The 24,730-nt window shown below is 49.2% G+C and overlaps 1 protein-coding gene across 2 annotated transcripts in view; it reads right to left on the bottom strand.

Annotated features, from left to right (window-relative positions):
• The window catches only part of LOXHD1 (lipoxygenase homology PLAT domains 1), a 140,928-nt gene that overhangs the window by 35,214 nt on the left and 80,984 nt on the right, over window positions 1-24,730 (bottom strand). For both annotated transcript variants that reach the window (XM_066352890.1, XM_066352891.1), the window contains exons 21-29: window positions 23,156-23,289; window positions 18,644-18,816; window positions 17,766-17,870; window positions 14,028-14,156; window positions 12,783-12,947; window positions 9,649-9,830; window positions 5,105-5,221; window positions 4,299-4,461; window positions 1,014-1,168 (exon numbers count right to left, since the gene is read on the bottom strand). In XM_066352890.1, the coding sequence (XP_066208987.1) occupies window positions 1,014-1,168; window positions 4,299-4,461; window positions 5,105-5,221; window positions 9,649-9,830; window positions 12,783-12,947; window positions 14,028-14,156; window positions 17,766-17,870; window positions 18,644-18,816; window positions 23,156-23,289 (1,323 nt within the window). The remainder of the gene's footprint in view (window positions 1-1,013; window positions 1,169-4,298; window positions 4,462-5,104; window positions 5,222-9,648; window positions 9,831-12,782; window positions 12,948-14,027; window positions 14,157-17,765; window positions 17,871-18,643; window positions 18,817-23,155; window positions 23,290-24,730) is intronic.

The raw sequence follows: 24,730 nt of genomic DNA, 5'->3' as shown, positions 1-24,730 counted from the left end.
CAGAGCTAACTTCCTCCTCAATATTCCTGCAGCAGATATTTCAGCACTAAAGGTCGCACTTGGCTGAGGGTCAGGCTTAAGGAGGCCTCATAAATGCCCGTAGGTTGATGTACAAAAGTCCTAGATACTCCTGGCCACAGGCAAGACCACAGATTGGGTTGGGAGCCGATCATCAAGCTCCGATCGCCCTTTGGGTACAGACTGGCTTGGGGGACCTCCAGCAGATGGAGGTGATCGGAGAGGTGGAAAAGCAGAGCAAGTGAGGGGGTTTAGGCAGAAAGGGCACAGGAGAGAGAGGGGCCAGGCTGGGAGACAGAGCGAGCTGGTGGGAAGGGACATTGGACAGAGTTCTTCCTTTTTGTAAAATCACAGACTGTCAGGGCTGACTGGGCCTCAGACACCATCAGGCTGCGTGGGTCCCAAGCCTTTCTTTAGCCACAAAGCACTTTGCTTAATAGAGGGCTTGCGTGGTACCTCAGCAAATAGGCCAGGTCAGACGGATGAACATGGGGGGGGGATAAGTGCCCGTCTGCTCCCCCCACCCCTCCGTGGTTCCCCAGGGCCTTTGTGCGGCCCAGGGCTCTCTCTGCACAACACAGTTCAGCTGATTCGCATCAGACCCTTCATCTTACAGATGAGAAAAGCGAGGCCAGAGAAATTCAACCAGATGAGGAACTGATGGCAGAACTGGCCTCCAGCGCCCCCCTAGTTAAGCCTCTGTGGGTGCAGCCTCACTCCTCTGTGATGTGCACCCCCACACTCATGACCTACCCACAGTGGGCTGGACTTTCTGAAGATGACCCAGTCCTTGGACAGCCAGCCACCCAGGGTTCAGACAGGCCTCTTGCTTGCTCATCCCCACCCGCAGCCCCGAGCAGGACCCAGGTCTGAGAGGGAGGACCAGCCCTCGGCAGGGGAAAGCAAGGGTGCCTGCCTGCATGCAGGCCCACACGCCTCAGGACGCATGGGGGAGAGCCACCCCCAGGTATCTGGCCCCCCGGGGGGTCCCCTACCGCTCCTCTCTCGAACTTGTTGAGGCGGTTCTCCGACTTGCCCAGGTACCGCTCCCCCGTGTCCCCCAGGTCTCCATAGATGGTGATGTAGACCTTGGCATCCGTTCCTGCCCCGGGGACATTTCCTGTGGTGATCTGCACCGAGTACAGCACAACTGGGTAGGCAGGCAGACAGACAGAGGGACAGACAAAGGGAAGAAAAGGATAGTATTGCTTTAGGTCTGGGGGGACTGGATTTGTAGGAGTAGTTAGTGTTTTCCCATTATTTGCTCGCTAATGCACATTTTGCTACCATTCTGCATGGATTCACCAGTGGGAAGTTCGCCCACCTGATCTGGACACTGGAGGCCTCTGAGTCTGAGAGTCAAAGGATGGAGTCTTTCCCCAGCGCCCCTCAGACCATCCACCCACCCAGCCACCTCCGGCTTCCAGAGGAGAGACTCAGGAAACTGCCTGATTTGGGTGCACTTTGTAGTCACTAGCCTCAGGACTCTTCTAAGACCCAGAAAGGGGATCCCCCTCCCTGCAGCGACAGAGATGGACTTTCTTACCAACCGTGCAAGTGGGTTCAGAACACGCTAAGTTAAATTTAGAGTAGTAGGGTGATGTGAATTGCTCATGCACATGGTTAAGGAGCACATTCATGCCCACACATGGTCCCTACTTTCCCTTCGCTTTTCCTGGGATTCCACAGTGTGACTCTCCCTGCTCTTCTTCCGCCTCTCCGGGTGCTCTTCTTAATCAGCATTGTGGGTCCCTGATCTGTTGACCCCACCCCATGCCGCTGTCACCTGGTTCTGTCCACTGCCCTCAGCTCTTACCCTACAAGTCCTGGGTGTTGACTTCCATGAGTTCCCTGAGTTGGTATTGCCAATCTAGTGCCTTCCTATGCTCTGGATCCACCCCTTTGTCATGTCGGGGACATTTTCAGCTGAACTAGATGGATCACAGTCCCAAACTCGCATCCGAACCCGAGATCCATGCCTCGGCGCCCCCTGTTCCAAACCTTCTTCCTTCCCACCCTCACTGTGTCCGTAGCCCCGCCCAGTGCTCTGCTCTCCGAGCCTCATCGGTGAACTGGGAGAACTGCTCTCGGAGGCCTGACCCACCCAGGGCTCTGCTCTCCGAGCCTCGTCGGGGAACTGGGAGAACTGCTCTTGGAGGCCTGGCCCACCCAGGGCTCTGCTCTCCGAGCCTCGTCGGGGAACTGGGAGAACTGCTCTCGGAGGCCTGACCCACCCAGGGCTCTGCTCTCCGAGCCTCGTTGGGGAACTGGGAGAACTGCTCTTGGAGGCCTGGCCCACCCAGGGCTCTGCTCTCCGAGCCTCGTCGGGGAACTGGGAGAACTGCTCTCGGAGGCCTGACCCACCCAGGGCTCTGCTCTCCGAGCCTCGTCGGGGAACTGGGAGAACTGCTCTCGGAGGCCTGCCCCTCAAGGGCCGGAACCAGGACTGGTCACCCTGGCCCCTGTACCCACCTCACTCAGCTCAGTGCAGGGTCTGGTCAGCATTTCACATGTTCCATTACAAAATAAAGTCTCTTTGGTGTTTAAAAGAGTCAGCGTTACCTAAGGCTGTCTGGTTAACACTGACACGAGTCACATTAGGAACTTTGTCACAGTTTAGTTGTAACAGTTGACTGTCCTCTCCCCACACCCTAGTTTTTCCTTCCATCTCTTTCCTAGCTGTGCACACAGCCCTGCTCCACACCTGGGCAGGACCTGTTCTAGGAGCCCTTGTCCCAGAGTAGGGTGCCCTGTCACCAGGCACTGTGATGAAGTGACCTTCCTGTTCCTCCTCTCCCACTCCCACTGCTCTTTTCAGTCTCTAGGGAGATAGGAAAACTGATTCAGCTTCTGGGTGTTGAGCGGGATGGCTGCACAGTCACAGCTGGCTATTTCTGGGTCCTCCTCCCCCCCATCCCGCCTGGGCCACAAGGCTCTCAGTGGGAAGCTGTTTCCCTAGAAACATGACCGAGCACAGAGTAGGTCTGCGGCACATCATTAACACAGGGCAGCCCCAGGGTGCCGCTGGGACCGCTCTCCAGGGCGTCCTCTGGGATCTAAATACAAAGGGGAATTATCACCCAGATTTAAAAATAAAGACAATTCAGAGAAAAGGATATGGATCCAGACAGGCATCTGATTGAGGCAACCCTTGTTTTTCTCTCTAAGCAGTGGCAACTCAGATTCAAGGACTTGTTAGAGCTGTTTTATACTCCACTGGCTCCAAGGGGGGGGGGGGATTTGAAATCTTGGGTTTAATCCAGTTTTTTTTCCCCAAGAAGACATGCCTGCAAATATAAGCTAGATTTCCAAGGTTTTAGAGCATCTTTGATTTTTTTTAGCAAAAATAAAATATGAACGTATATTTTTGCATATCATCAGTGGTAGAAAGTTTGTGTTTAGCGGGTGAATTTGATTTTTGACATAGCTAGAGTTTATTAACAGCTTATCAGCCAGCGGATAGCATGGAGGTGGACATGGACAATGGCATTGCTGGTCAAAACAGAGGTGTGGCTCTGTCCACGTGGTCCAGGAAGAAGGCGTGTGTGCAGATGTGTGTGTGTGCGTGTGCTCGCTCACACATCACACAGTGTAGAAAGAAAGGAGGTGAAGAGGCTGAGGACTGAGCCTGGAGCAGTGTTACTTGGCATGAGAAAGAAAAACAGCATTCAGCGGGCTCAGCAGAGAGGTAGGGAGAGAACTGGAAACCGGTGGTTCAACGACAAAGGAAGAAGTACAGTGTGTGACCTGGCTGGTGCTAAGCCTGCAGAGGAAAGCACAGCAATAAGGAACAGCCCAAGTGAACTGGCACAAGCAGAAAAGAACACCCATGACCTTGGACACTCTGGAGCTGCAACAGCTCCAGTTCTAGATTAATCCAAGATGCTTCAGTACTCCTCCTTGGTTAGGACACCTGGGTCCAGCGAGAGCAGAGAGGACCAGCCCCACAGATGGTAGCTAAGTAAACCAAGAGAAAAGAGAGCACCAGGACCAGGATAATCCAGGCACAAGAGAACACATATCTAGATGTATCGTCACACTGTCAGACCAGGAAGGGATTTTAGCACAAACCTTGCAGTGAGACAGTCCAGACTATGAAGAATGGTTCTGCCATTTATTAGCTGTGTGAACTTTGGCAGGTTTTATCACCTCTGTGAGCCTCAGCTGCCCCCATGGAATGAAGACAATAATAGATTCTCCCTCCTGGTTGCAAAGGCTCTGCCTGGCAGAACGCAGGTGCCCTACAAGGGAGGCGATGAGGGCAATGGCCCCACACTTACTGTCCAGTGGCTCCTCCACTTCCTTGTAGATTTGCCTTAAGGACCCATCTTTCATGTATTTCTCAGTGAAGATGTCAAAAGGGACCAGTTCTCGAATGGTCTTCTTGTCATCCTCCGAGGTGGCAAGCCATCGATCACAAGCAAAAGTAAAGGTCTCTGTACCCTGGGGTGAGGAGACAAGACAAAAATTAGTTTTTAATGTGGAAACTGCCAACTTCAGTGGTTTATCAGCATGTCAACACTCCTGGAGACAAGGAACAAGGGTCATGGAACCCCATAAATAATGCAAAAGCCACAATCCTTCCCAATGGTTCTGGAAGGCTGGGTTCCCAAAGTCACTCTAGCATAGAGGTGTGAATACATCTCAGATGCTCAGGCTCAAAAGTAAGGGGGGAAATCGGTAGTTTTAAATTTCTCCCAAGTCACTCATATCCACAGCCATGACTGAGGGCTGCCTCCTAGGTTTAGAATTCTGTAGTTTCAGAATGTTTCCCAAGTTGTTCAGGTGGATTTCTTGCTGTTGATTGACCTTGAGTAGCAGGAAGGGCACGCTTGGTCACCCACTAGTAGTATGGTCTTGGGATGGGAGCTGAGACATAGCTGCCCAGACTCTCCTCTTTGCCCCCAACACCAGGTTTTAAAAGATCCTGTCCAGGACCTGAACTATACAGTTTCTTCACTCTGAGTGAACTGGGAGAATTTTTCTGAATGTAATAAGGCTGCAGGTTTCTTATAAGACATTCTACCTTGAATGTATTCTGGAAAGGGGTGAAAGAAACAGCAGGACAGATCACTCAGAAACTCACATCTTTGTCTGGGAGGAGCCTGCGGATTTCCACGTAGGCGCAGTGCCACCCAGGATTTATGCCTGTATTATCATGGCCAATCCGAATTTTTTCAATGATTTCTCCCACGTCTTCTAACTTTGGAAAGGAGAAAATGTGCCAGATGTTGGCTGACAGGTTCAAAAAAGTATAACCTGAGCAGACACCTGCCTCCCCAGGGCATCATGCTCGAGTCTTTTCGAACTTCCAGAGGTCACTTTCTCCTGGTATGTGCCCATCATCCTGCCAAGCCAGCCCGCACTCTCCCCAACACATGTCATTGCCCCTGCTCCCCTTGCCCTCTCCCCACTTAAAATCAGCCTAGTCTCAGATCAGTCACTTCAGTTCCACCAACCTCTGGAAGTCTGGTCCCTCTTTTCATGCTGGAGCCCATCTTTCTGCCTTTCATTACTTATCATGGTAGCAGCTCATTTCCTGTTTGAGAACTTGACTTGGGTATCAGAAGATGAGTTCTGGTTCCTCCAATGCCCTGTCTGGCCGCCAGACCTTCTCCTTGGCTCCCCAAGACCCCCCTCTATCTCTAGTTACTCCTCTTCTATATCCCTCAAATTCCAGCCCTTCAAACTTGACATGTGCTTGCCACAGGGCCCTTGCACATGCTTTCCTTGCCCCACCCCTTTCCTCTTCTTTGCCTAAATCAGTGTCTGCTCCATCTCATAACTCAGATCTCAGCTCAGGGATCAGGGAAGCCCCCTGAGCACCTCAAGAAAGCCAGATCTCTTCATGATAGGTTCTGATAGCATCCCACAGACCCCACCCGCCAACCCAGAGCACTTCTCAGAACTGGAAGTTTGCATTTAGTTGTGTGATATCCTCTCCCACTGAGTGCCACAAAGGCAGGCTGTCCAAAACCTAGAGAGCAACCTGTGACCTGGGTACTGAATAAGTATTGACTGAAAGAGTGGGAAAATGAGTATTTTCTCATCTGCAAAATGGGTGTGATAAAGTCAGCTGGGTTCTTTCACATGCAGTGTTGAGCCTTAGCCACGATGGTGTGTGTGCGGGTCTCACTGTCCACATGTGTGGGCCATAGTGAGTCCCTCAGACTCAAGTACTGTCATCTCTCCTTTCTCCTGCCTGGAGCCTCTGGTCACAGGATACAGGGGAGGGACAGGGGCTGACACTTCTCTTGGGGCCCTCTGAGGAAATAGTGTGGGCAAGGCAAGGTCACCGGGCAAGGTCATCTAGTCAGCTGGCACCTGCCTCCCTGGCTAACTCTCTGCCACCCAGGGCCTCCAGGCCCCTCTTGGGTCTCTCCTGGCTCTTGTGGGTCATGTTCCCACATTCTGTTCCACCATTCCCATGTTCTGAAACGGTGCTGTGCATATTCTCTCACACCCCACCTCGTCTTGTCAGCACCGGGCAACAACAGGGTAAGAAATAGACGAGGACATTGGGGCAAATGGGAACAAAGGCAGGGAAATACCCAGATGCCCTGGCTCACGGTTGGTCCATGGAATTCATGCCTTGAGGTTTGAGTTGACAATTGGGGGGCAAAGGGGGGTGTTTGCAGACCTGAGTTTCCCAGCAACCGCTCTGGGAGCTGCCTGCCTAGCCTGCTCCACCAAGTTCTCAGTGCTGCAAGGAAATGGCAGTCAGCTCTGGGGTGAGTGGGGTTGGTGAGTGACTGAGTCATTTATCAGATGTGAAGCCCCTGTAGCCCTTGATGGGAGCTACCTCTCAATGAATTGGTGCGGCCTGCAAACAGGTGTCCTCCCTCCACACACACCCAGCCACCGCTGAAGCCAAGGCGAGGCCCATTATCCCTGCTTGAGGAACCTCCCCCAGCCCTCCCCCACCTTCATCCTTCCTGATTGTAACCCCAGCTCTGCCACCTCTGAGCTGTGGGATCTGAAGCAGACCACGTGGCCTGCCAGGCCTCAACTTACTCTTCTATGAAATGGGAGAGGATAATGTCAGCTGAAGAAAAGGGCATGAGCAGGGTAACCTTTTGAGGTCACTCTGGGTCTAATATCACTTTTGTCAGCTAGTTTATCCTTCTAGGTGACCAACATGGCACCACTTTGCTGGGAACTGTGAACCAACAAGGGCCTCTTTTTTTCCTCCCCTGTCCTATTTCTGAGCTGCAAGATATGTGGACCTCAGCTGCTTCAGTGGTACTCGGTAGCCTTAACCATCCAGCCACTTGGTCACGTGTGCTGTGCCAGGGGGACCCCTCAGAGGCCTTCAGGGGACTACTGGCCAAGGGTGCGAGGCCTCAGGGATGACTCAGACAATGTCAGAATCAGAAGGGACCCTAGCATTCTCCCAAGAGGTGAAAGAGTTAAGCAGAGAAGGCTCTGAAACTGAACTGTTTGAGTCTAAACTCCAGCTCTGATGTTCGGTTATCATGACACCGTGAGCAAGTCACTTAACCTGCCTCTGCCTTTTCAGCTGTAAAATGGGACCATAGTACTACCTAACTTTGGGAGGATTAATCGAGTTGATACACATCCAGGGCTTAGAACCTGGCTGGCATGTGAGACGTGCTCAATAAGTACGAGCTATAGTTGCCATTTTCCCAGCCAATAATCCCTGTGTCTTAGGATGGGGCCACAGAGAGAGTGGGTGGCTCGCTCATGAGCTAGTGGCTGACCTGAAGTCAGGCCCTGAGCCCAGGGCTGTGGGCTCGCCACCCAGCACTCATCCTCTTATCTGCAAGTCAGTCAGGAAAGAGGAATGGGGAGAAAGGGACGCAAAGCTTTTTCATGGGTTTCCAAGCTCTCATACATCCCTCAACACCCAGATCGGCTTGAAAGAAAAAGAAAAAAAATAGCAACAAATGGCTGGCAAATTATAGCTGCCTATCAGCGATGACTTCATTGATAAAGTTTTCCGGAAGTCACACTGAAGTGTAATCACAGCCCAGCCGCTGATGGCATCGGCTTCGATGACTCACACACCATGAAGTCTTGGGTGGATGAGCTGTGGCTTTGTGCGGATAAATGAGTCATCCTTGACTCTCCCTATTAAAGACTCTACCAAGGTGGCAACCTTCCCACAGTGCTGTCTGCTCCCAGAGAAGGTGGGGAGGAGGCAGGGAGTCGCTGGGACAGACACTGGCCAGGGAAGAAGGACAGGGCTCTGAACTTTGTTTCCCACCAGAAAATGAGGGCCACATCTCCAAAGGTTCCCACCACCTAGAGGGTCTGGGCTCCCAGCTTGTCTTCAGAGTCGTCCCCTTTAAGTCCTGCTACCCTGGTCACGTCACTCTCCTCCCAGCCCCTCCGGCCAAACCTCAAACCAGACGCTGTGTGTATTTTCACCTGTCGTCTCTGGCTACCAAGTCCACCCAGCTTGAAATGCCTCCCTAGCTTCTCCCCACTGATGCCCACTTTCCTGTCCAGCTCAAAGCCGCCACATCGAGGGAACCTCTCTCTTCTCTGAACACCCACAGCAGGCTCGGTCGGCCCCACCACGCACTCTCATCCCCATGAGCTGGTCTCCTGCAGGGGCTAAGAGCACACATTCTGAGCCAGTCCTCCTGGGTTGGTACCCTGCTTCCTCTTCAGGGGTCCCCAAACTTTTTACACAGGGGGCCAGTTCACTGTCCCTCAGACCGTTGGGGGGCCGCCACATACAGTGCTCCTCTCATTGACCATCAGTGAAAGAGGTGCCCCTTTCCGGAAGTGCGGCGGGAGCTGTATAAATGGTTTCAGGGGGCCACATGCGGCCCGTGGGCCATAGTTTGGGGATGCCTGCTCTATGCCTTAACTGTGTGATTTTATATAAGCTACCAAATTTTGTGCCTCAGTTTCTCCATCTTCACACAGGGATGAACACAGCACAGAGTTGCTGTGAGGGTTAAATGAGTGGGTATAGGTAAAACCCTATGCCAGTGCTTTCTTACCCACAAGGGCGGTTATTATGATGATCACTAGGCTCTCTCATTAGCTTTGGGTGGAGGTCAGGGGTTCCCCAGCTGGACTGCAAGACCATCACAGGCAGAGTCTGGGTCCTCCCCTTCTCTTGTCTCTCCCACCCACTCCAACACACAGTGGGTGCACAGGGAAGGCACCGAGCTGAAGTCTACAGGGTACCAAAGTGCTTTGACCTATGTCCATAGTAAATATCGACTAACCAGAACTCCAAGAAGCATACGGAATGTTGTGCATTAGGCTGTTTGGCCACAGCTTGGTGGATGAGTAGGAGACACAGGTATGTAATAAGTGAGGCTGGAAACCAGGCTCTCCCTGTGCACACAAGGCTGTTGTTGTTGGCAGTACAGATGGCCCAGGGGATTTGAAATTGGGCCTCGAGTTTCTCCAAACCCTGTCCACTCATTATGGCCTATGATCCTGACACCAGTTCTGGAAGGACAGGGAGAGGCTCACCCTCATCCTGGTTTCTCGGATGTACTGAGGCCCAGAGAGGTTGACGACCTGCCCGTCTTCCTCACAAACAGCAGCCCATCAAGGTGAAAGGCACTCCCTCTCCTCACCTGTCTTCAGGGCCCACCTCACCCCCTCACCCTGGCTCCCCAGCTGCCCGCTGAGCCCACCTACCTCCATAATGAAGCGAGAGGCAGACTTCCTCTCAAAGTACATCTTCTGCTCTCTCTTGTTAGTGCACAAGAATCTCTGCTCGGTGCACAAGCCATCGCAGCCGTAGATGATGATGAAGATGTTGGCGTTTGTGCCGGCAGCAAAGACATCTCCCGTGTAGATGGTGATCTCGTAAGGGATGACTGGCAGCAGGGGACAGAGGGGAAATCAGAGGGGTGTGAGAATAGAAAACACACATGGGCAAGGCCAAGTTCTTCACCAGCACCACTGCCCCAGGCCCCTTCCCTGAGAGTTCGGCTGCCCAGGGACCTGCACCTTCAGTATGTGAGGTAAAATTAGCATTTTAATTTGTTGCATTGGTATACAAATAGGTATACTTATGATGGGTCACAATAAAAAAAATTGAAAAGTTCAAGAGGAAATTTACCCTATCCTGTGGCCTCGACCTTTGAAAGGAGTCCCTTTAGAAGCCCCCTTCTCACATGTGACCACAACCTCCAGAGGAGGAATGTGTTTCTCCTCTATTATCATAGTTACCTCGCTGTAGAACTGTAGCAATGACACTTGTAGTGGTAATACATAGTTTTCATCCGCTGAGTACATGCTCTGTGCCAGATGCTATGCTACGTATCTATGTCCCTTATCTCAGTCCACCCTCACAGTGACCCTATGGAACAGGTGTTGTATTCAATTTTACAAATGAGAAAGTCAAGGCTCAAAGAGGTGAAGTAACTAACCCCAGGTCATCATATGGCTGGTCAGCGGTGGAACTTGAACTGGAACTCAGACATGTCTGGTCCCAAATTCTGTATGGCCAACCTCTATGGGTGCTGTTGTCATGAAACAGAGGTGAGTACTGCTGCCTACCCACAAGTCACAGGGAGGGGCAGCCTATGCTGGTGACCACTGGTCCCACAAGAGCCTGAACAAGGCCCTCACCAATGGGTTCAAGGGAAACACAGTTCCGCCTCTTCCAGGCCCTTGGGCAAAAACAAAGGTGCCCTCTTCGCAGCGCAGGGTCCCTTCTCAGTCCTTGTGGGTTTTCCTATGGCCTACGGCCCGTGCAGCCTGGAGCAGGGAAGTTGGCAATGGATTTGAGCTTTCCTGAGACTAGCTGGCAGTGGGAGAAGCCCTGGAAATGTCTGGGCAGGAACGGCCCACCCTTTACCCTCATCGTCCGAGGCCCGGGCTCTGATCTGCCTCCTGGTTTCTAGTTCTGCCTCTGCCGTTGAGTTGCTGTGTGTCCTTGGGCAAGTGGCTATATTTCTCTGGGCCTCAGTTTCCTTGCCTATAAAATGAGGGGGTTTAACAAAATCTGTGGGTTTCCAGTTTCTTTACAGGTAGAATTCTTATAAATACATTCATCAAGAATGTTCAGGAAAAAAGCTTGACTTTTGAAAGCTGAGTTGTTACTATGGATAGCATGAATTGAGGAGTGGGACTGTGCCTTCTCAGCAACCCCCCCCCCCACACACACACACACATACCTCTTACCAGCTGCCCTCAGACACCCAATTCAACTGCCTGGGATCCTCAGAACACAGGTTGAAGATTAAGGCTCCTCCCAGCCCTGACATGGCATGGTGCTGACAGGCAGGGCTCTATGCTGTCTCCCATCTCCCCCCTGAAGCCTGTAAGTTTGGACATCACAACAGCCCCTTCCTATTTTATATGCCTCTACTGCAGGGGTCCCCAAACTACGGCCCGCAGGCCGCATGCGGCCCCCTGAGGCCATTTATCCAGCCCCTGCCGCACTTCCAGAAGGAGCACCTCTTTCATTGGTGGTCAGTGAGAGGAGCATAGTTCCCATTGAAATACTGGTCAGTTTGTTGATTTAAATTTACTTGTTCTTTATTTTAAATATTGTATTTGTTCCTGTTTTGTCTTTTTTTTTTTTACTTTAAAATAAGATATGTGCAGTGTGCATAGGGATTTGTTCATAGTTTTTTTTTATAGTCCAGCCCTCCAATGGTCTGAGGGACAGTGAACTGGCCCCCTGTGTAAAAAGTTTGGGGACCCCTGCTCTACTGTGTGGTTTTATGTGGTTTGGGCATCCTTGACAAACTGCCTTAATTCCTTCCATAGAGAGCAAGGCCTGCCCTAGGGCAGGGAGGGAGAAATGATACCTCTGTACTTAAGGGCCCACCAGCACTGCCGCCAGCGTGGCTGTGACTGCCAGGTGGGTGAGTCTTCCCAGGCTTCAGGTGAGTCCTGGGGTGGAGGCTGAGTCTAGAATTAGCTTTGTCTATGCAGGGATCCTACTAGGAGAAAATGTCACTCTATTTTAGGTTTTGGAAAGTATTTTGATGGTCTAAGTCATTGCCAGTTAAATTGCTGCAGGCAAAAAAAAAAAAAAAAAAAAAAAAGCCCCTCCAAAAACCTTGTTCACCCCTGATTATACTAAGCATGAGTTGTTTGGGGATAATTTTTCGATATAGTTAATGTTTGGTTAAAAAGAAATTGTGTTCTCTGGGTTTAGTTCAAACTTGAGCATATCCAGACAGGTTCTCGTAGTTTGGTTTGACTACATAGTTTGAGTCCAGTTCCTAGTATTTACCTACAGGGATAGACACACTCAACACAGACTTTCTGACGATGACAGTGGAAAGGGAGTGTCAAAGCTCCACCCAGTGATTCCCCTTCCTCTTTTCTTTAGCTGGTAAAAGGAATTAAATTTACCTTGTTTTCAATTTGTTCCGAATCAGGATAAAATCTTACAACAGTGATTTTTTTTAGCATGTTAGTGACTGGAATGAGGACATTTGATGGGGCTGATAGTGATACTTCACAGTTAGACCTTTATCTTTCTTCCTTTTGGGCCTTACAATCATCCTGCTTTAATACCCCTGTCTTGCTGACAGGGAAAGTGAGCCCTAGAGAGGTCAGGCTCCCTGCCTGTTGTCACCAAGTAGTTTGGGGTGTAGTTTGGAAAAATTCCCCTATTTTCCTTCTTAGGGGCAGGGCTCAGCCCACAGCCTGCGCAGGGCCCAGGGAATCTGGAAGAGAAGGGAGAGACCTCGCCTCCGAGGCTGGTCCGGCCCAGAGTGGGCACCGCAGAAGGGACTGGAACTGAGTTGCGGTGTTGGGTGATGGGGTCTGGACGCAGGGCCAGCCTTGCCGAGTACAGTTCTTACATGGCGTGTACAGCCTTGTCTGGAGCTCCACGTGGAAGAGGTCCCTGACGATGGCCCCATCGTCTTCATTCTTGGCTAGCCAGCGGCCACAGGGGAACGTCATGCACTTTCCAAGAGAGGGGGCATCCACTTCTACCCACTCTACAAACCAGCCTGGAGCCTTGCCTGGAGGGAGAAGGGACACAGAACCCATTAAGGACTTCTATAAGGTGGCGTCCTATGGGTGCTGTCGGGGACCGCAAACATCCTTCTCTATTCAATGGCTGATGCCTATGGCTCCACCGCTTTTGCTTACAGCATTGCTAAAATGATTCCTGTAAAAATATGCACCCAGCTGATCACACTCCAGGTTGCTGTCAGTGAAATTAGCAAGAGCAAAGGATCATGAAGAAGAGATACCAAGAGGACCAAGTCAGAGGGGAGAGGAGCAAGGACACTGACCAGGGTGGAAGGAGTGCCAGACAGGAAGTGCAGAGATGGAAAGAGAGACTGTGTTAACAAGGACTTCATAATCTCACCCCTGGCAGCACCGATACTCCCAGCTCTCTGGCCTCAGTGTGGGTTCGTGGACGGCAGAGAAGTCAGGGAAGAATTGGTGTTTCTTCCTGGGAAAAGGAGTGCTCAAGCTTCAAAAAGACAGTGGAAGCCAGGCAGAGAACCCTGTCCCCAGTCCCAGCTGTGAGGAGAAGGGCATCCTTCTGGAGGCTTAGAAGACCAAGTAAATGAATCCAATTTTACTGAGAAAGAACAAACTTGGGCACATCCTTTGGCAGTAGTGTCAGAGGGTCCTAGAAGGGATCAATGGTTCTCATAGTGGTGTCTCTAGACCAGTAGCCTCAACATTACTTGTGGGAAAGACAAACTCTTGGGCCTCACCTTCACCTACTGACTCAGAGACTCTGAGGATAGGGACCTAGAAATCTGTGTTTTAATAAGTCCCCCAGGTTCTGACACACACTCAAATTTGAGAACCCCTGGGCTAGAGCAGGGATTCTCAGATCTGACCGCACACTAAAATTATTCAGGTGGGGAAGCTTTAAAATCACCACATCCAGCTCCACCCCTGACCAATCAGATCAGTTTCTGAGTACAGCGAGGGCCAGCTGGGCTGGCGGGATTTGGAAAGCTGAGTCCTTTTGGAAGGAAGATGACATCCAAGTTTCCCCAGTTCTTGCCCAGACACCGACTGGGACCTGTGTGTGGTCCTCAGGTTCTCAGCAGGGAACAGAGCGGGGGGAGCCAGACCTGTGTTGTCATGGCCGATCCTGACTTTCCAAAGATCTCCCAGGGCCAGCGTCTCCACAGTGAAGATGTCGATGCTGTCCCTCTCAAACTTGTCGCTGTTGGTCTTGGAGGATTTCAGGAGGGTTATTCCTGCCAAACAAATGACCTCAACGTGACTGGCTGGCCCCGACACCTTTCAATCCTAGTCTGCCTGCCCCTTTTAATCTTTCCTCACAATAACCACAATTTGACTTTTCATCAACTTCAGACTGTGAAACTACCATCCACTGGGCACCTTTAGCCTATTTTATTTGGGGGCATCCTTTGAGTGAGTTTCGCAATAACCTCTTGAGGTCTGTATTTTTACAGCCAGTTTGCATCTAAAGAAAAGGAGACACAGCAAGAGGCTAAGTGTCTTATCCAAGATCATCCAGGAGAAGTGGTGGGGCCCTAAGTCAGTGTGTGCTCTCCTTCCGCACCCCACACGTTCTACACACAGGGAGGAAGCTTGGGGAGACAGGGGGCCCCTGAAGGATGGGCCTGTGGGAATTCTCTGGAGACTCTTTTCTGGATAACAGAGAAGGGATGGCTTCCATTGCCCCCCACCCCCCCAGCCATCTCATATATGCAGTCTGTCCTGGGACCCTGGCTGTGGCACCAGCCTGAAATCTGAGGTGGTCTTAATGCCATTGCCATGCCCTCTGCCTCAGCATGCACTACACTGTCTTCAAGTCCCCTCACCCCTGGAAGCCCCAGCTCTGAGCCCACCCCAGGTAGAAAGTCTGATACTCACAGATGGATTACAGATGGTGCACAGAAGTCAGACAGCCCTTGGTTTAATGCCTGGCTTTGCCACTTAACTTCTGGGTGGCCTTGGGCAAATTACTTAATTTTCTGAGATTTGATCTCCTTAAATGTTAAAAGGGGACTGTCTCGGTGCCTTCCCATAGAGTTGTTGTGAGGATTTAATAAGAAGATGATTATTGAGTGCTCAAGAATGCTGCTCCTAACACACAGAAATCCCTTGGCAAATACAAGCAGTTTTCAGAGATCCTCAATTCCATGGCCCAGGGTTTACTAACTATCACAATGACATATATTTATGTTATGGCCTAATTCATTCATTATATATTAGCTAACCTATTAAATAATGTTTATGAGTGCCATTTTGTCTTAAATATTTTACATATTCAATTTCATTAAATCCTCGACTCTTTTTTTAAATTTTTTTTTAAATTCATTTTAGAGAGGAGAGGGAGAGACAGAGAGAGAGAAGGGGGGGAGGAGCTGGAAGCATCAATTCCCATATGTGCCTTGAGCAGGCAAGCCCCGGGTTTTGAACCGGCGACCTCAGCACTTCCAGGTCGATGCTTTATCCCACTGCGCTACCACAGGTCAGAAATCCTCGACTCTTATGAGACACATACTAGTTTAATCTCCATTTTACAAATGGGGGAAACTAAAGCAGAGAGGTTAAGCAACTTTCTCAAGGTCACTCAGATTATAAGTGGGAGAGCAGAATTTTAAACCAATCAGTCAAGCTTGAGTTCATGCTCTATCACCATACCATTGTATTAAAATATGAGCACCCCAAGATCATGAATAGGTCCTTTTATTATTCAGTGCTGCTTGGCACAAAGTCCGGACCCACATGATGGTTACTTAAGGAACTGATTTCTCTGAACTTGCACAGAATGGCTGGACAGGTAGCCTAAGTGGATGGCTGAGTCCAGCACAAAGTGCCACCTTCTCTGAGTACCTGGGCAGAGGTCCCGAATGAGTCCAAGTTCCCTCAGCATCTCATATTGAGAGTAGCACGGACCCCACTGGCTGCGAGGTTGGGAGGAGCCACCATTCTCCTTACTGGGGCGGAGTTAGAGTTACAGTTACCTCTACCTTTAGAACAGAAGGAGAAAGCTGGCAGAGGAGACACAGAGAAGAGACTGCTCACTGTTTGGATTAGGGAGTCCCTTTGTTATGCTTTTAAAAGGCAAATAGAGTGATGTCTCTAGGAAGAACAGAGGAAGTGGTAAAAAACTATAAGAAAAACCTGAAAAAAGGCTGAGCATAGGATCAGTCACCATTACCTGGGGTGAGCATGCTGAAAGGAGAGTGATTCACATGGCTTCCATGTACGTCTAAGGCTGTGGAGGCAGCCAGGAGGACAGGAGAGGGGGCAAGGAAGGCAGTAGGACTGCCTTAGCGAGGGTTAGGAAGAATTTCCAAAGAAAACACAGCCCCGGTAGATGACTCACCTCACTTGTCTCACGCAGAGATTTTTAAGAAAAAAAGGAGCTGCCTTTCTCTGATGAGGCTAGTTTGCATGCACTCTGTCACAAGTCAGTGGCATACGAGAATACACAATGGGAAAAGGATGTCCCTTCAATAAATAGTACTGGGAAAACTGGATATTCCCATGTAAAAGAACCAGTGTGGACCCTTACTTACACCACACACAGAATCAATTCAAAATGGATTAAAGCCTTAAAGATTAGTCCTGAAACTAACTGTAAAACTCTAAGAAGAAAACAGGGCAAAAGCTTCATGATATTAGCCTTGGCAGTGATTTCATGGGCATGACACCAAAAGCACAGACAACACAAATTAAAATAAACAAGTGGGACTATATCAAACCAGAAAGTTTCCGCACAGCAAAAGAAACAATCAACAGAGTGAAAAGGCGACCTACCGAAAGGGAGAAAATATTTGCAAGCATGGATCAGATAAAGGGTTAATCTCCAAAATACAGAAGAAACTCTTTCAACTCAATAACAAAAAAATAATAACCCAGTTTTTAAGAATTGGCTAAGGGCTTACATAGACATTTTTTTAAAAAGGCATACAAATGGTCAACAGTATATGAAAAAGTGCTCATTGTCTAATCATTAGGGAAATGCAAACCCAAACCACAATGACTTATCACCTCATACTTGTCAGGATGGTTTCTATCAAAAAAAAAAAAAAAGTGTTGGTGAGAAGAAATTGGAACCCTCGCTCACAATTGGTGGGAATGCAAAATGGTCCAGTTGCTATGGAAAACAGTATGAACGTTCCTCACAAAATTAAAAATAGACTAGCATATGATCCTGCAATCCCTCCTCTGGGTATATATCCAAAAGAATTGAAATCAGGATCATGAAAATATATTAGCATCCCCATGTTCACTGTAGCACTGTTCACAAGAGCTAAGATATGGGGGGGACCCAAATGTCCATTGACAGATGAATGGATAAAGAAAATGTCATATATAAATATAACTGAATACTATTCATCCTTTAAAAAGGTCATTCTGCAGTATGCAACACCGTGCACGGTATTTGAGGACATTACATTGAGTGAAATCAGTCAGAAACAGAAAGGCAAATACAGCCTAATTCCACTTATGTGAGGTATCCCAAATAGTCCCATTCATAAAATTAAGGACTGGAATGGTGATTATCAGGAGCTGGGGGAGGTGGGGGATGGAGAATTATTAATCAACAAGCATAAAGGTTTAGTTTCGTGAAGTTAATAAACTCTAGAGATCTGCCATACACATATACCTATAGCCAACAAAGATGTATTGTACATACAAAATTTAAGAAGATAGATCTCATGTTAAGTGTTCTTCCCATGATAAAATAAAATAAAACAATAAAGGGGAGTTCTTAAAGTGATTTTTTTTTTTTTTTTTGAGAAAAAGAGCGGCACAGCCAGGATTTGTCCCCAGTCTCCCTGGGGACAATGTGGGTGAACCTCTGACTGGAACTGTTTTCTTACCAGTGTTGTCTTGTGTGCCAAAGAGTGTGAGGAAGACATTGGCATCTGTGCCCGCATTCTTCTTGTCCCCAGTCTTTATGGTCACTGAGAACGTGGTGGATTTATCTGCAGGAGGGAATGTGGAGAAGTGAGTAGTAGACTGCTCCTCCCATGAAGAAGAGAGAGAGAAAGCACACCGAGTATGTTTGTGTTCATGTTGACCATTTCTGTGAATTGCTCTACTTGTAGGGTGTATTGCTCTGCAGTTGCCTTCAGTCTGGAAACTTCCTCAAGGCAGAGATGAGGTCTCCCCACCTCCAACTCACACAGGAAGCACTCAACCAATAGAGCTGTACGATGCTTAGGGGAGACTTGAGGTGACTGTGAGGGTCAGAGACTCATCCTACAGGAACCTTAGTCTGCTTCCTCCAGGTATGGAAGACCTTTAGGAATTTGAGTTTCAAGGAAGGAAGCACCAGCATCATAGAACTCTTGAAAGTTCATTCTTTCTCTTGACAAAAATGTATTGGAGCCTCTAGTGTGCCTGGAAGGCTACCGGTAAGAATATCAGGCTACTGGTAAGTCAGAACCAGCGACAACCATTCTGTTCTGTTCTATTCTGTTCTGTTCCATTCCATTCTGTCCCATCCCATCCCATCCCATCTCATCCCATTCCATGCCTTGTACTGTATATACTCAGCCTTATGCTAGACATGTGGGAATACACTCACCCACCTCCCCATTCTTGCCAGGAAGGAATGAGAGGGCAGTACAGGTAGAAAGCCAGAGGAAGAAGTACTGAGAGCTCACAGGGCAGGGAGGGAAGATGGAGACCTAAGACGGAGAAGAGGCAGAGGCGCAGGATGCTGTAGGGAAGAGTGAGCCTTAGTTGAGGGAACCTTTCTGCTCCAAGGCCATGTTGTCGAGGGGGTTGTTGTCACTACCACTCCCAGCCTCCTCGTCCTCCTCGCTCGGTGGCAGCACATAGGACTCATCCACTGGCAACAGCTCCCTGGACAGCTGACCATCATCCTCCTCCACTGCCAGCCAGCGTTGGCATGGAAAGTAGTACCTGTAGGGGTGGGGAATGGGGAGAGGTTGGGAATGTCTCCTTGAAAAGGTCTTATGGGCTGAGAAGTGGGAGGCTCTTGGGGGGCCCAAATGCTCCCCTGTCTGCCCTCCCCACATTGCCTTCCCATCCTACCTAGCCTGGTAATCACCCCTGGTAGTGTCACTTGCATTGAGCAGAGAAAAACGGGGGACGAATCTTCAGACAAGCCATTGAAAATGGCTGTGTAACAGTACCTGGAGCATAGCAGACCCTCAAACAGGGTCCTACCGGAGGTGCCTAGAAGAAGAGGGACTCCTGGGGACTGTTCCAACCCTTTCTGGAGCTAATCTATTATCCAGAACTACTTTAGCAGAGAGGGTTGCCCATGGAAGGTGCTCAATATATGTATAAGTGTTGAATTTAAATGGAATGACCCAATTTCGCTTCTGGAAGGTAAAGAGTGTGGCTAGGGAACTGGCACACCAGAGAGCTGGTCCAAGTTAGACTTCTTAATGTAGAGGCCAGGCCTCGGGCAATGGAGGTACCTGGATGGAAGGGAAGGCAGACCAGGCCTGAGAGAGGCAACAAAGTGGGATAAATAAGGACTTACCTCTGGAGCCAGATTGGGTTCAAATGCTGTCTCTGCCACTTGCAGTCATATGACTTTGAAAAATTTGTGTGTGTGTGTGTGTGTGTGTGTGTGTGTGTGAGAGAGAGAGAGAGACAGAGAGAGAGAGACAGAGAGACAGAGAGACAGAGAGAGACAGAGAGAAGGATAGATAGGGACAGACAGAAAGAAAGGGAGAGAGATGAGAAGCATCAATTCTTTGTTGTGGGACCTTAGTTGTTCATTGATTGCTTTCTCATGTGTGCCTTGACCAGGAGGTTATAGCAGACCGAGTGACTGCTTACTTAAGCCAGCAACCTTGGGCTCAAGCTGGTGAGTCTTGCTCAAACCAGATGAGCCTGCACTCAAGCTGGCAACCTCGAGGTTTCGAACCTGGGTCCTCCGCATCCCAGTCTGACGCCTTATCACTGTGCCACTGCCTGGTCAGACTTTGAACAAATTTTTTTACTGTTCTGTTAAAGTTGCTAGATTTAACCAATAAAATCACAGGACTCCCAGTTAATTTGAATTCTAGATAAGCAATGAATAATGTTTATTATAAGCATGTCTTATTTAATATTGGGACATACTTACACTAAAATATTATTCATTGCTTATCTGAAAAACTGAAGCTCAGAGTGACTTCCCCAAGGCCACAAAGGCCAAGAGTAGGAGAGATAGGAATCAAACCTAACACATTGTCACAGCTTCCCACAAAGGTGGCATACGTGACAGCTGTTTCACCCTGGGCACTGAGCATGGCATGTGTTTGTTGAATAATACATCAAGCATAACTTTTCTTCATTAGTTGATCTAACGAGTATTTACGGTTTACCTATCACATGCCAGGCACTCTCTCAGGACTGGGAAGGACATAGCACTCAACAGAACAGATGAAGTCATTACGTTGTGCACAGACCTTCTATTCCACTGTGGGGAGAGGAACAATGACCGGATACAGCAGTTTATTGTAGGTCAGATGATAAGTGATATGCAGAAAAATAAACAGAGGAAGAGGAATAAAAGGTCCAGGGCTGGGGGTCGGGCCTCCCAGAGCAGGAGACCCCTGAGCGGAGACCCACCTGAAGCATGAGGTGGGCCACTGGGGGAAGGAGTGCCGGGGGAGGGACAGCACATGGAAAGGCACTGAGGTGGGACCATGTCAACTGGGTTCAAGGCACAGCAAGGAGTGAGCAAGAGGGGGATCAGGACTGAAAGATGGGACGGGGACATGGAGAGCCACCGGAAGTGCGCTGGCTCTTACCCTGAGAAAAATGGGAGCCTCAGCAGGTAGTTGAGTGGAGAACGGACACGGCCCTGAGGGCTGAACTGCTGGAGACAAGACAATAGCAGGGCCCAGGTGAAGCAGAGGCACCCATCAGGGGCTTTGGGCAAGGGGTGGTAAAGGTGGGCAAGGGGGGTCTGACTCATGCTCTTTTGAAGGAAGAAGCAGGTGACAGATCAGGGGTGAGTGTGAGAGGTTAGAGAGGATCAAGGACATCCAATTTGCATGGGGGGAGATGACTGGGTCCCGAGCAGCAGAGGTATGAAGTCAGCGCTCACTTATCTTCGTCCTGTGCTAATCAAGGTCAGGAGACCCAGGCACTGTCAAGGAAGACGGTGCCTCCCTGAGGTAGAGAGAGGAGACTGGCTTCTCTGATTCTGTTGCATTGAACTGCCATGATTTTGGCTGTCACCCAGGGCAGGCTGTACTCAGAGCTCCTCCTGGCTTGCAAATGGTCAGAGCTGGCTCATCACAGAGCCCTTATTGTTGCTTCAATACCAGGGAAATAAAGACATGTAAACACACAACACCAACAGGAAAGGGTGGCGAGGAAGAGAAGGAGATGAAGGCAGCAAGGAGTGTAGGAAGGAAGGAAAGAGAGAAGAGGAGGGAAGGAAGAGAGATGAATAACAAGGCAGCTTCATTCACAAGAGTGATAAGAATACAAAAAAACTTGGTTGTGAATTTAACAGGAATGTGTAGCAGCTATATGCAGAAAATCGCAAAGCATTACTGAGCTGCCTACAGGAACTCCTGGGCAAGTGGAAATGTGTCCTTGGGGGTGTCCTTTAATATCCTCAATATACAGTTCTCCACACATACATTTAATGGCATAACAATCAAACTCCGATAGGAGTTATTTTCGAGTCACTCAATGTCTTAATTTGAAAAGCTAGCATTAGCAAATATTTTTAAAGAATAATGAAAGGTGCCAACTAGTGACAGATATTAAAGTAGATTATAAAGCTACAATAATTTTTAAATTGTTGCACTGGCTCAGAGATGCTGAATCAACGGAACAGACTTAAGTGAAAACCTAAAGAGTCACACAGGGAAACAGCAATGTTCAGTTTGTTCCTGTCCTTACGGTTTTTTGTTTGTTTGTTTGTTTTTGTAACACTTCATCTTTTTCAGCTTAAATGCCTTAGATTTTCAGGACATCTTGAGAAGCAAGCTGGGCTGGCATCTTTAAGCCCATATATAAGAAGAGCAAATGAAAGCCCATGAGAATGGAGCACCTTGTCCAGGGCTGACTTGGCGAGTTCCTGGCAGAGGGCCTACCCCAGGTCGGGACCCTAGATCCCAGCCATGAGGGTGTCTTATTATGGCTCTTTGGCACCATCACAATGACCCATGGAAATTCATGACATCAGGCCACGTGTGAGCTGTGCCTCGGTGTCCCCTTCTGGAGCAATCTCTTGGGCTGGTGGGGCAGGATGGAGTGAGCCTCCTTACCCCCTGACCTGCATCAAGGGGAGTCCAAGAAGAGGGCATGCTCCAACAGACACCAAGCTACAGGACAAACAGTTGTTTAATTCAACAAATATGTATTTATTGGGCACCCACGACACTCCAGGCACTGGCAGGCTCTGGGCAACTCCCCAACCCACTTAGGATCTTTCTTGCTTCCCCTCTGCCTCCTCCTCCCACCCCTGCCACATCTCAGGGCCTTCTTTCATGTCTATTGCACTCCGGCCCCTTTTGCCCAAGAGTCAACGTGACTTAATGTTAGAAATAGAGCAGACTCATCGCTGATGCTCTGGAGTCCTGGTTCTGGCACAATTTAATTCTGGGGCTGCAGTTTCACTTCCCCTGGGGGTGACTCCTTCACCTGTTGGGAGCACAGTATCCCCTTCCCAACCGAGCTAAGCATGGATATTACATTTTTAAAGGGTTGGGGAGAAATATCTAAAGAACAACAATATTGTGTGCCATGTAAAAATTACATGCAATCCAAGTTGTGGTGTCCATAGAGTTTTATTGGGACAAGGCCACACCCACTCACTAGGTACCATCTACAGATGCTACCCTTTGGCAAAGGTCGAGCACAGTAGTTGTGACAGAGATCAAATGGCCCCAAAGCCTAAAATATTTACTATATGGCCTTGACAGAAAAAGTTTGCTTATCTCTGGTCTAAAACATTAGAAGAATGTACTGGAAGTCACTGCATCTATGGAGAGACTTACAGGTGACTAAGCCTGGGCCTGCAGAGTAGGCCAGTGAAGTTCTGGCAGGGACAGAAAACCCAACCTTCTGAGTTGATGGACCTCAAGAACTGGATTGGATGTTCTACCAGACTGCTACCTGATAGGGCAGGGAGTTCCAGGAGGCTGCCCAACGAGAGGGAAGGGAGGGAGGCAATGCCCACCTAGCCAGTTACATGTGCCAAACCTACATTATAGCCCCCACCCAGCCACACCCACCCTCAGACATCACAACCACCCTCCTTCCCCATCAGCCCACTCACGTGATCTCATTGTTTGTGTCAGTGATGTCTACTCTGTCCAGGAACCAGCCTCCTTTGTTGCCTGCATTGTCATGGCCAATCCGAATCTTGGTCAAGGGCCCAAGATCAATGGCATAGATGATGAAGGTGTCTGTCTGGGGAGGGTCAGGTTAGCACTCAGAGGGCTGGCACCCTCTCCACCTTATCATCAGCTTCACCCTCCCAGGACCTGAGGCTGCTGTAAGACCCAAATCAGCAACCTGGATTTGTATTGTGGGATGTGTGTGTGTGTGTGTATGTGTGTGTGTGTGTGTGTGAGAGAGAGAGAGAGAGAGAGAGAGAGAGAGAGACAGGTGTGTGGGGGGGTGCTGTTGCTTGGGTGTGTGCTCTGTGTGCACATGTGTGCATAAACTCCTTCAACCACAAATTTTAATTAAGTACCTGCTATGAGCCAAAGTGCAAATCCAAAGTGATTTACAGGAACAGAAGAACTGGACTTGCTTGATACTGAGGTGGGAAGACGGAGTGTACAAGTCTGTGTATATGCACTGGAAGAACAGGGAAGACAGAGTATACAAGTGTGTGTATATGCACTGGAGGAACAGGGAAGACGGAGTGTACAAGTGTCTGTATATGCACTGGAGGAACAGGGAAGACGGAGTGTACAAGTGTGTGTATATGCACTGGAGGAACAGGGAAGACGGAGTGTACAAGTGTGTGTATATGCACTGGAGGAACAGGGAAGAAGGAGTATACAAGTGTGTGTATATGCACTGGAGGAACAGGGAAGATGGAGTGTACAAGTGTGTGTATATGCACTGGAGGAACAGGGAAGACGGAGTGTACAAGTCTGTGTATATGCACTGGAGGAACAGGGAAGACGGAGTGTACAAGTCTGTGTATATGCACTGGAGGAACAGGGAAGAAGGAGTATACAAGTGTGTGTATATGCACTGGAGGAACAGGGAAGATGGAGTGTACAAGTGTGTGTATATGCACTGGAGAAACAGGGAAGAAGGAGTATACAAGTGTGTGTATATGCACTGGAGGAACAGGGAAGACGGAGTGTACAAGTGTGTGTATATGCACTGGAGGAACAGGGAAGACGGAGTGTACAAGTCTGTGTATATGCACTGGAGGAACAGGGAAGACGGAGTGTACAAGTCTGTGTATATGCACTGGAGGAACAGGGAAGACGGAATGTACAAGTCTGTGTATATGCACTGGAGGAACAGGGAAGACGGAGTGTACAAGTGTGTGTATATGCACTGGAGGAACAGGGAAGATGGAGTGTACAAGTGTGTGTATATGCACTGGAGGAACAGGGAAGAAGGAGTATACAAGTGTGTGTATATGCACTGGAGGAACAGGGAAGATGGAGTGTACAAGTGTGTGTATATGCACTGGAGGAACAGGGAAGACGGAGTGTACAAGTCTGTGTATATGCACTGGAGGAACAGGGAAGACGGAGTGTACAAGTCTGTGTATATGCACTGGAGGAACAGGGAAGAAGGAGTATACAAGTGTGTGTATATGCACTGGAGGAACAGGGAAGATGGAGTGTACAAGTGTGTGTATATGCACTGGAGGAACAGG

Source organism: Saccopteryx leptura, chromosome 11, assembly GCF_036850995.1.
Source record: "Saccopteryx leptura isolate mSacLep1 chromosome 11, mSacLep1_pri_phased_curated, whole genome shotgun sequence".
NCBI lineage: Eukaryota > Metazoa > Chordata > Mammalia > Chiroptera > Emballonuridae > Saccopteryx > Saccopteryx leptura.
This window is presented reverse-complemented; position numbering and strand designations above follow the sequence as displayed.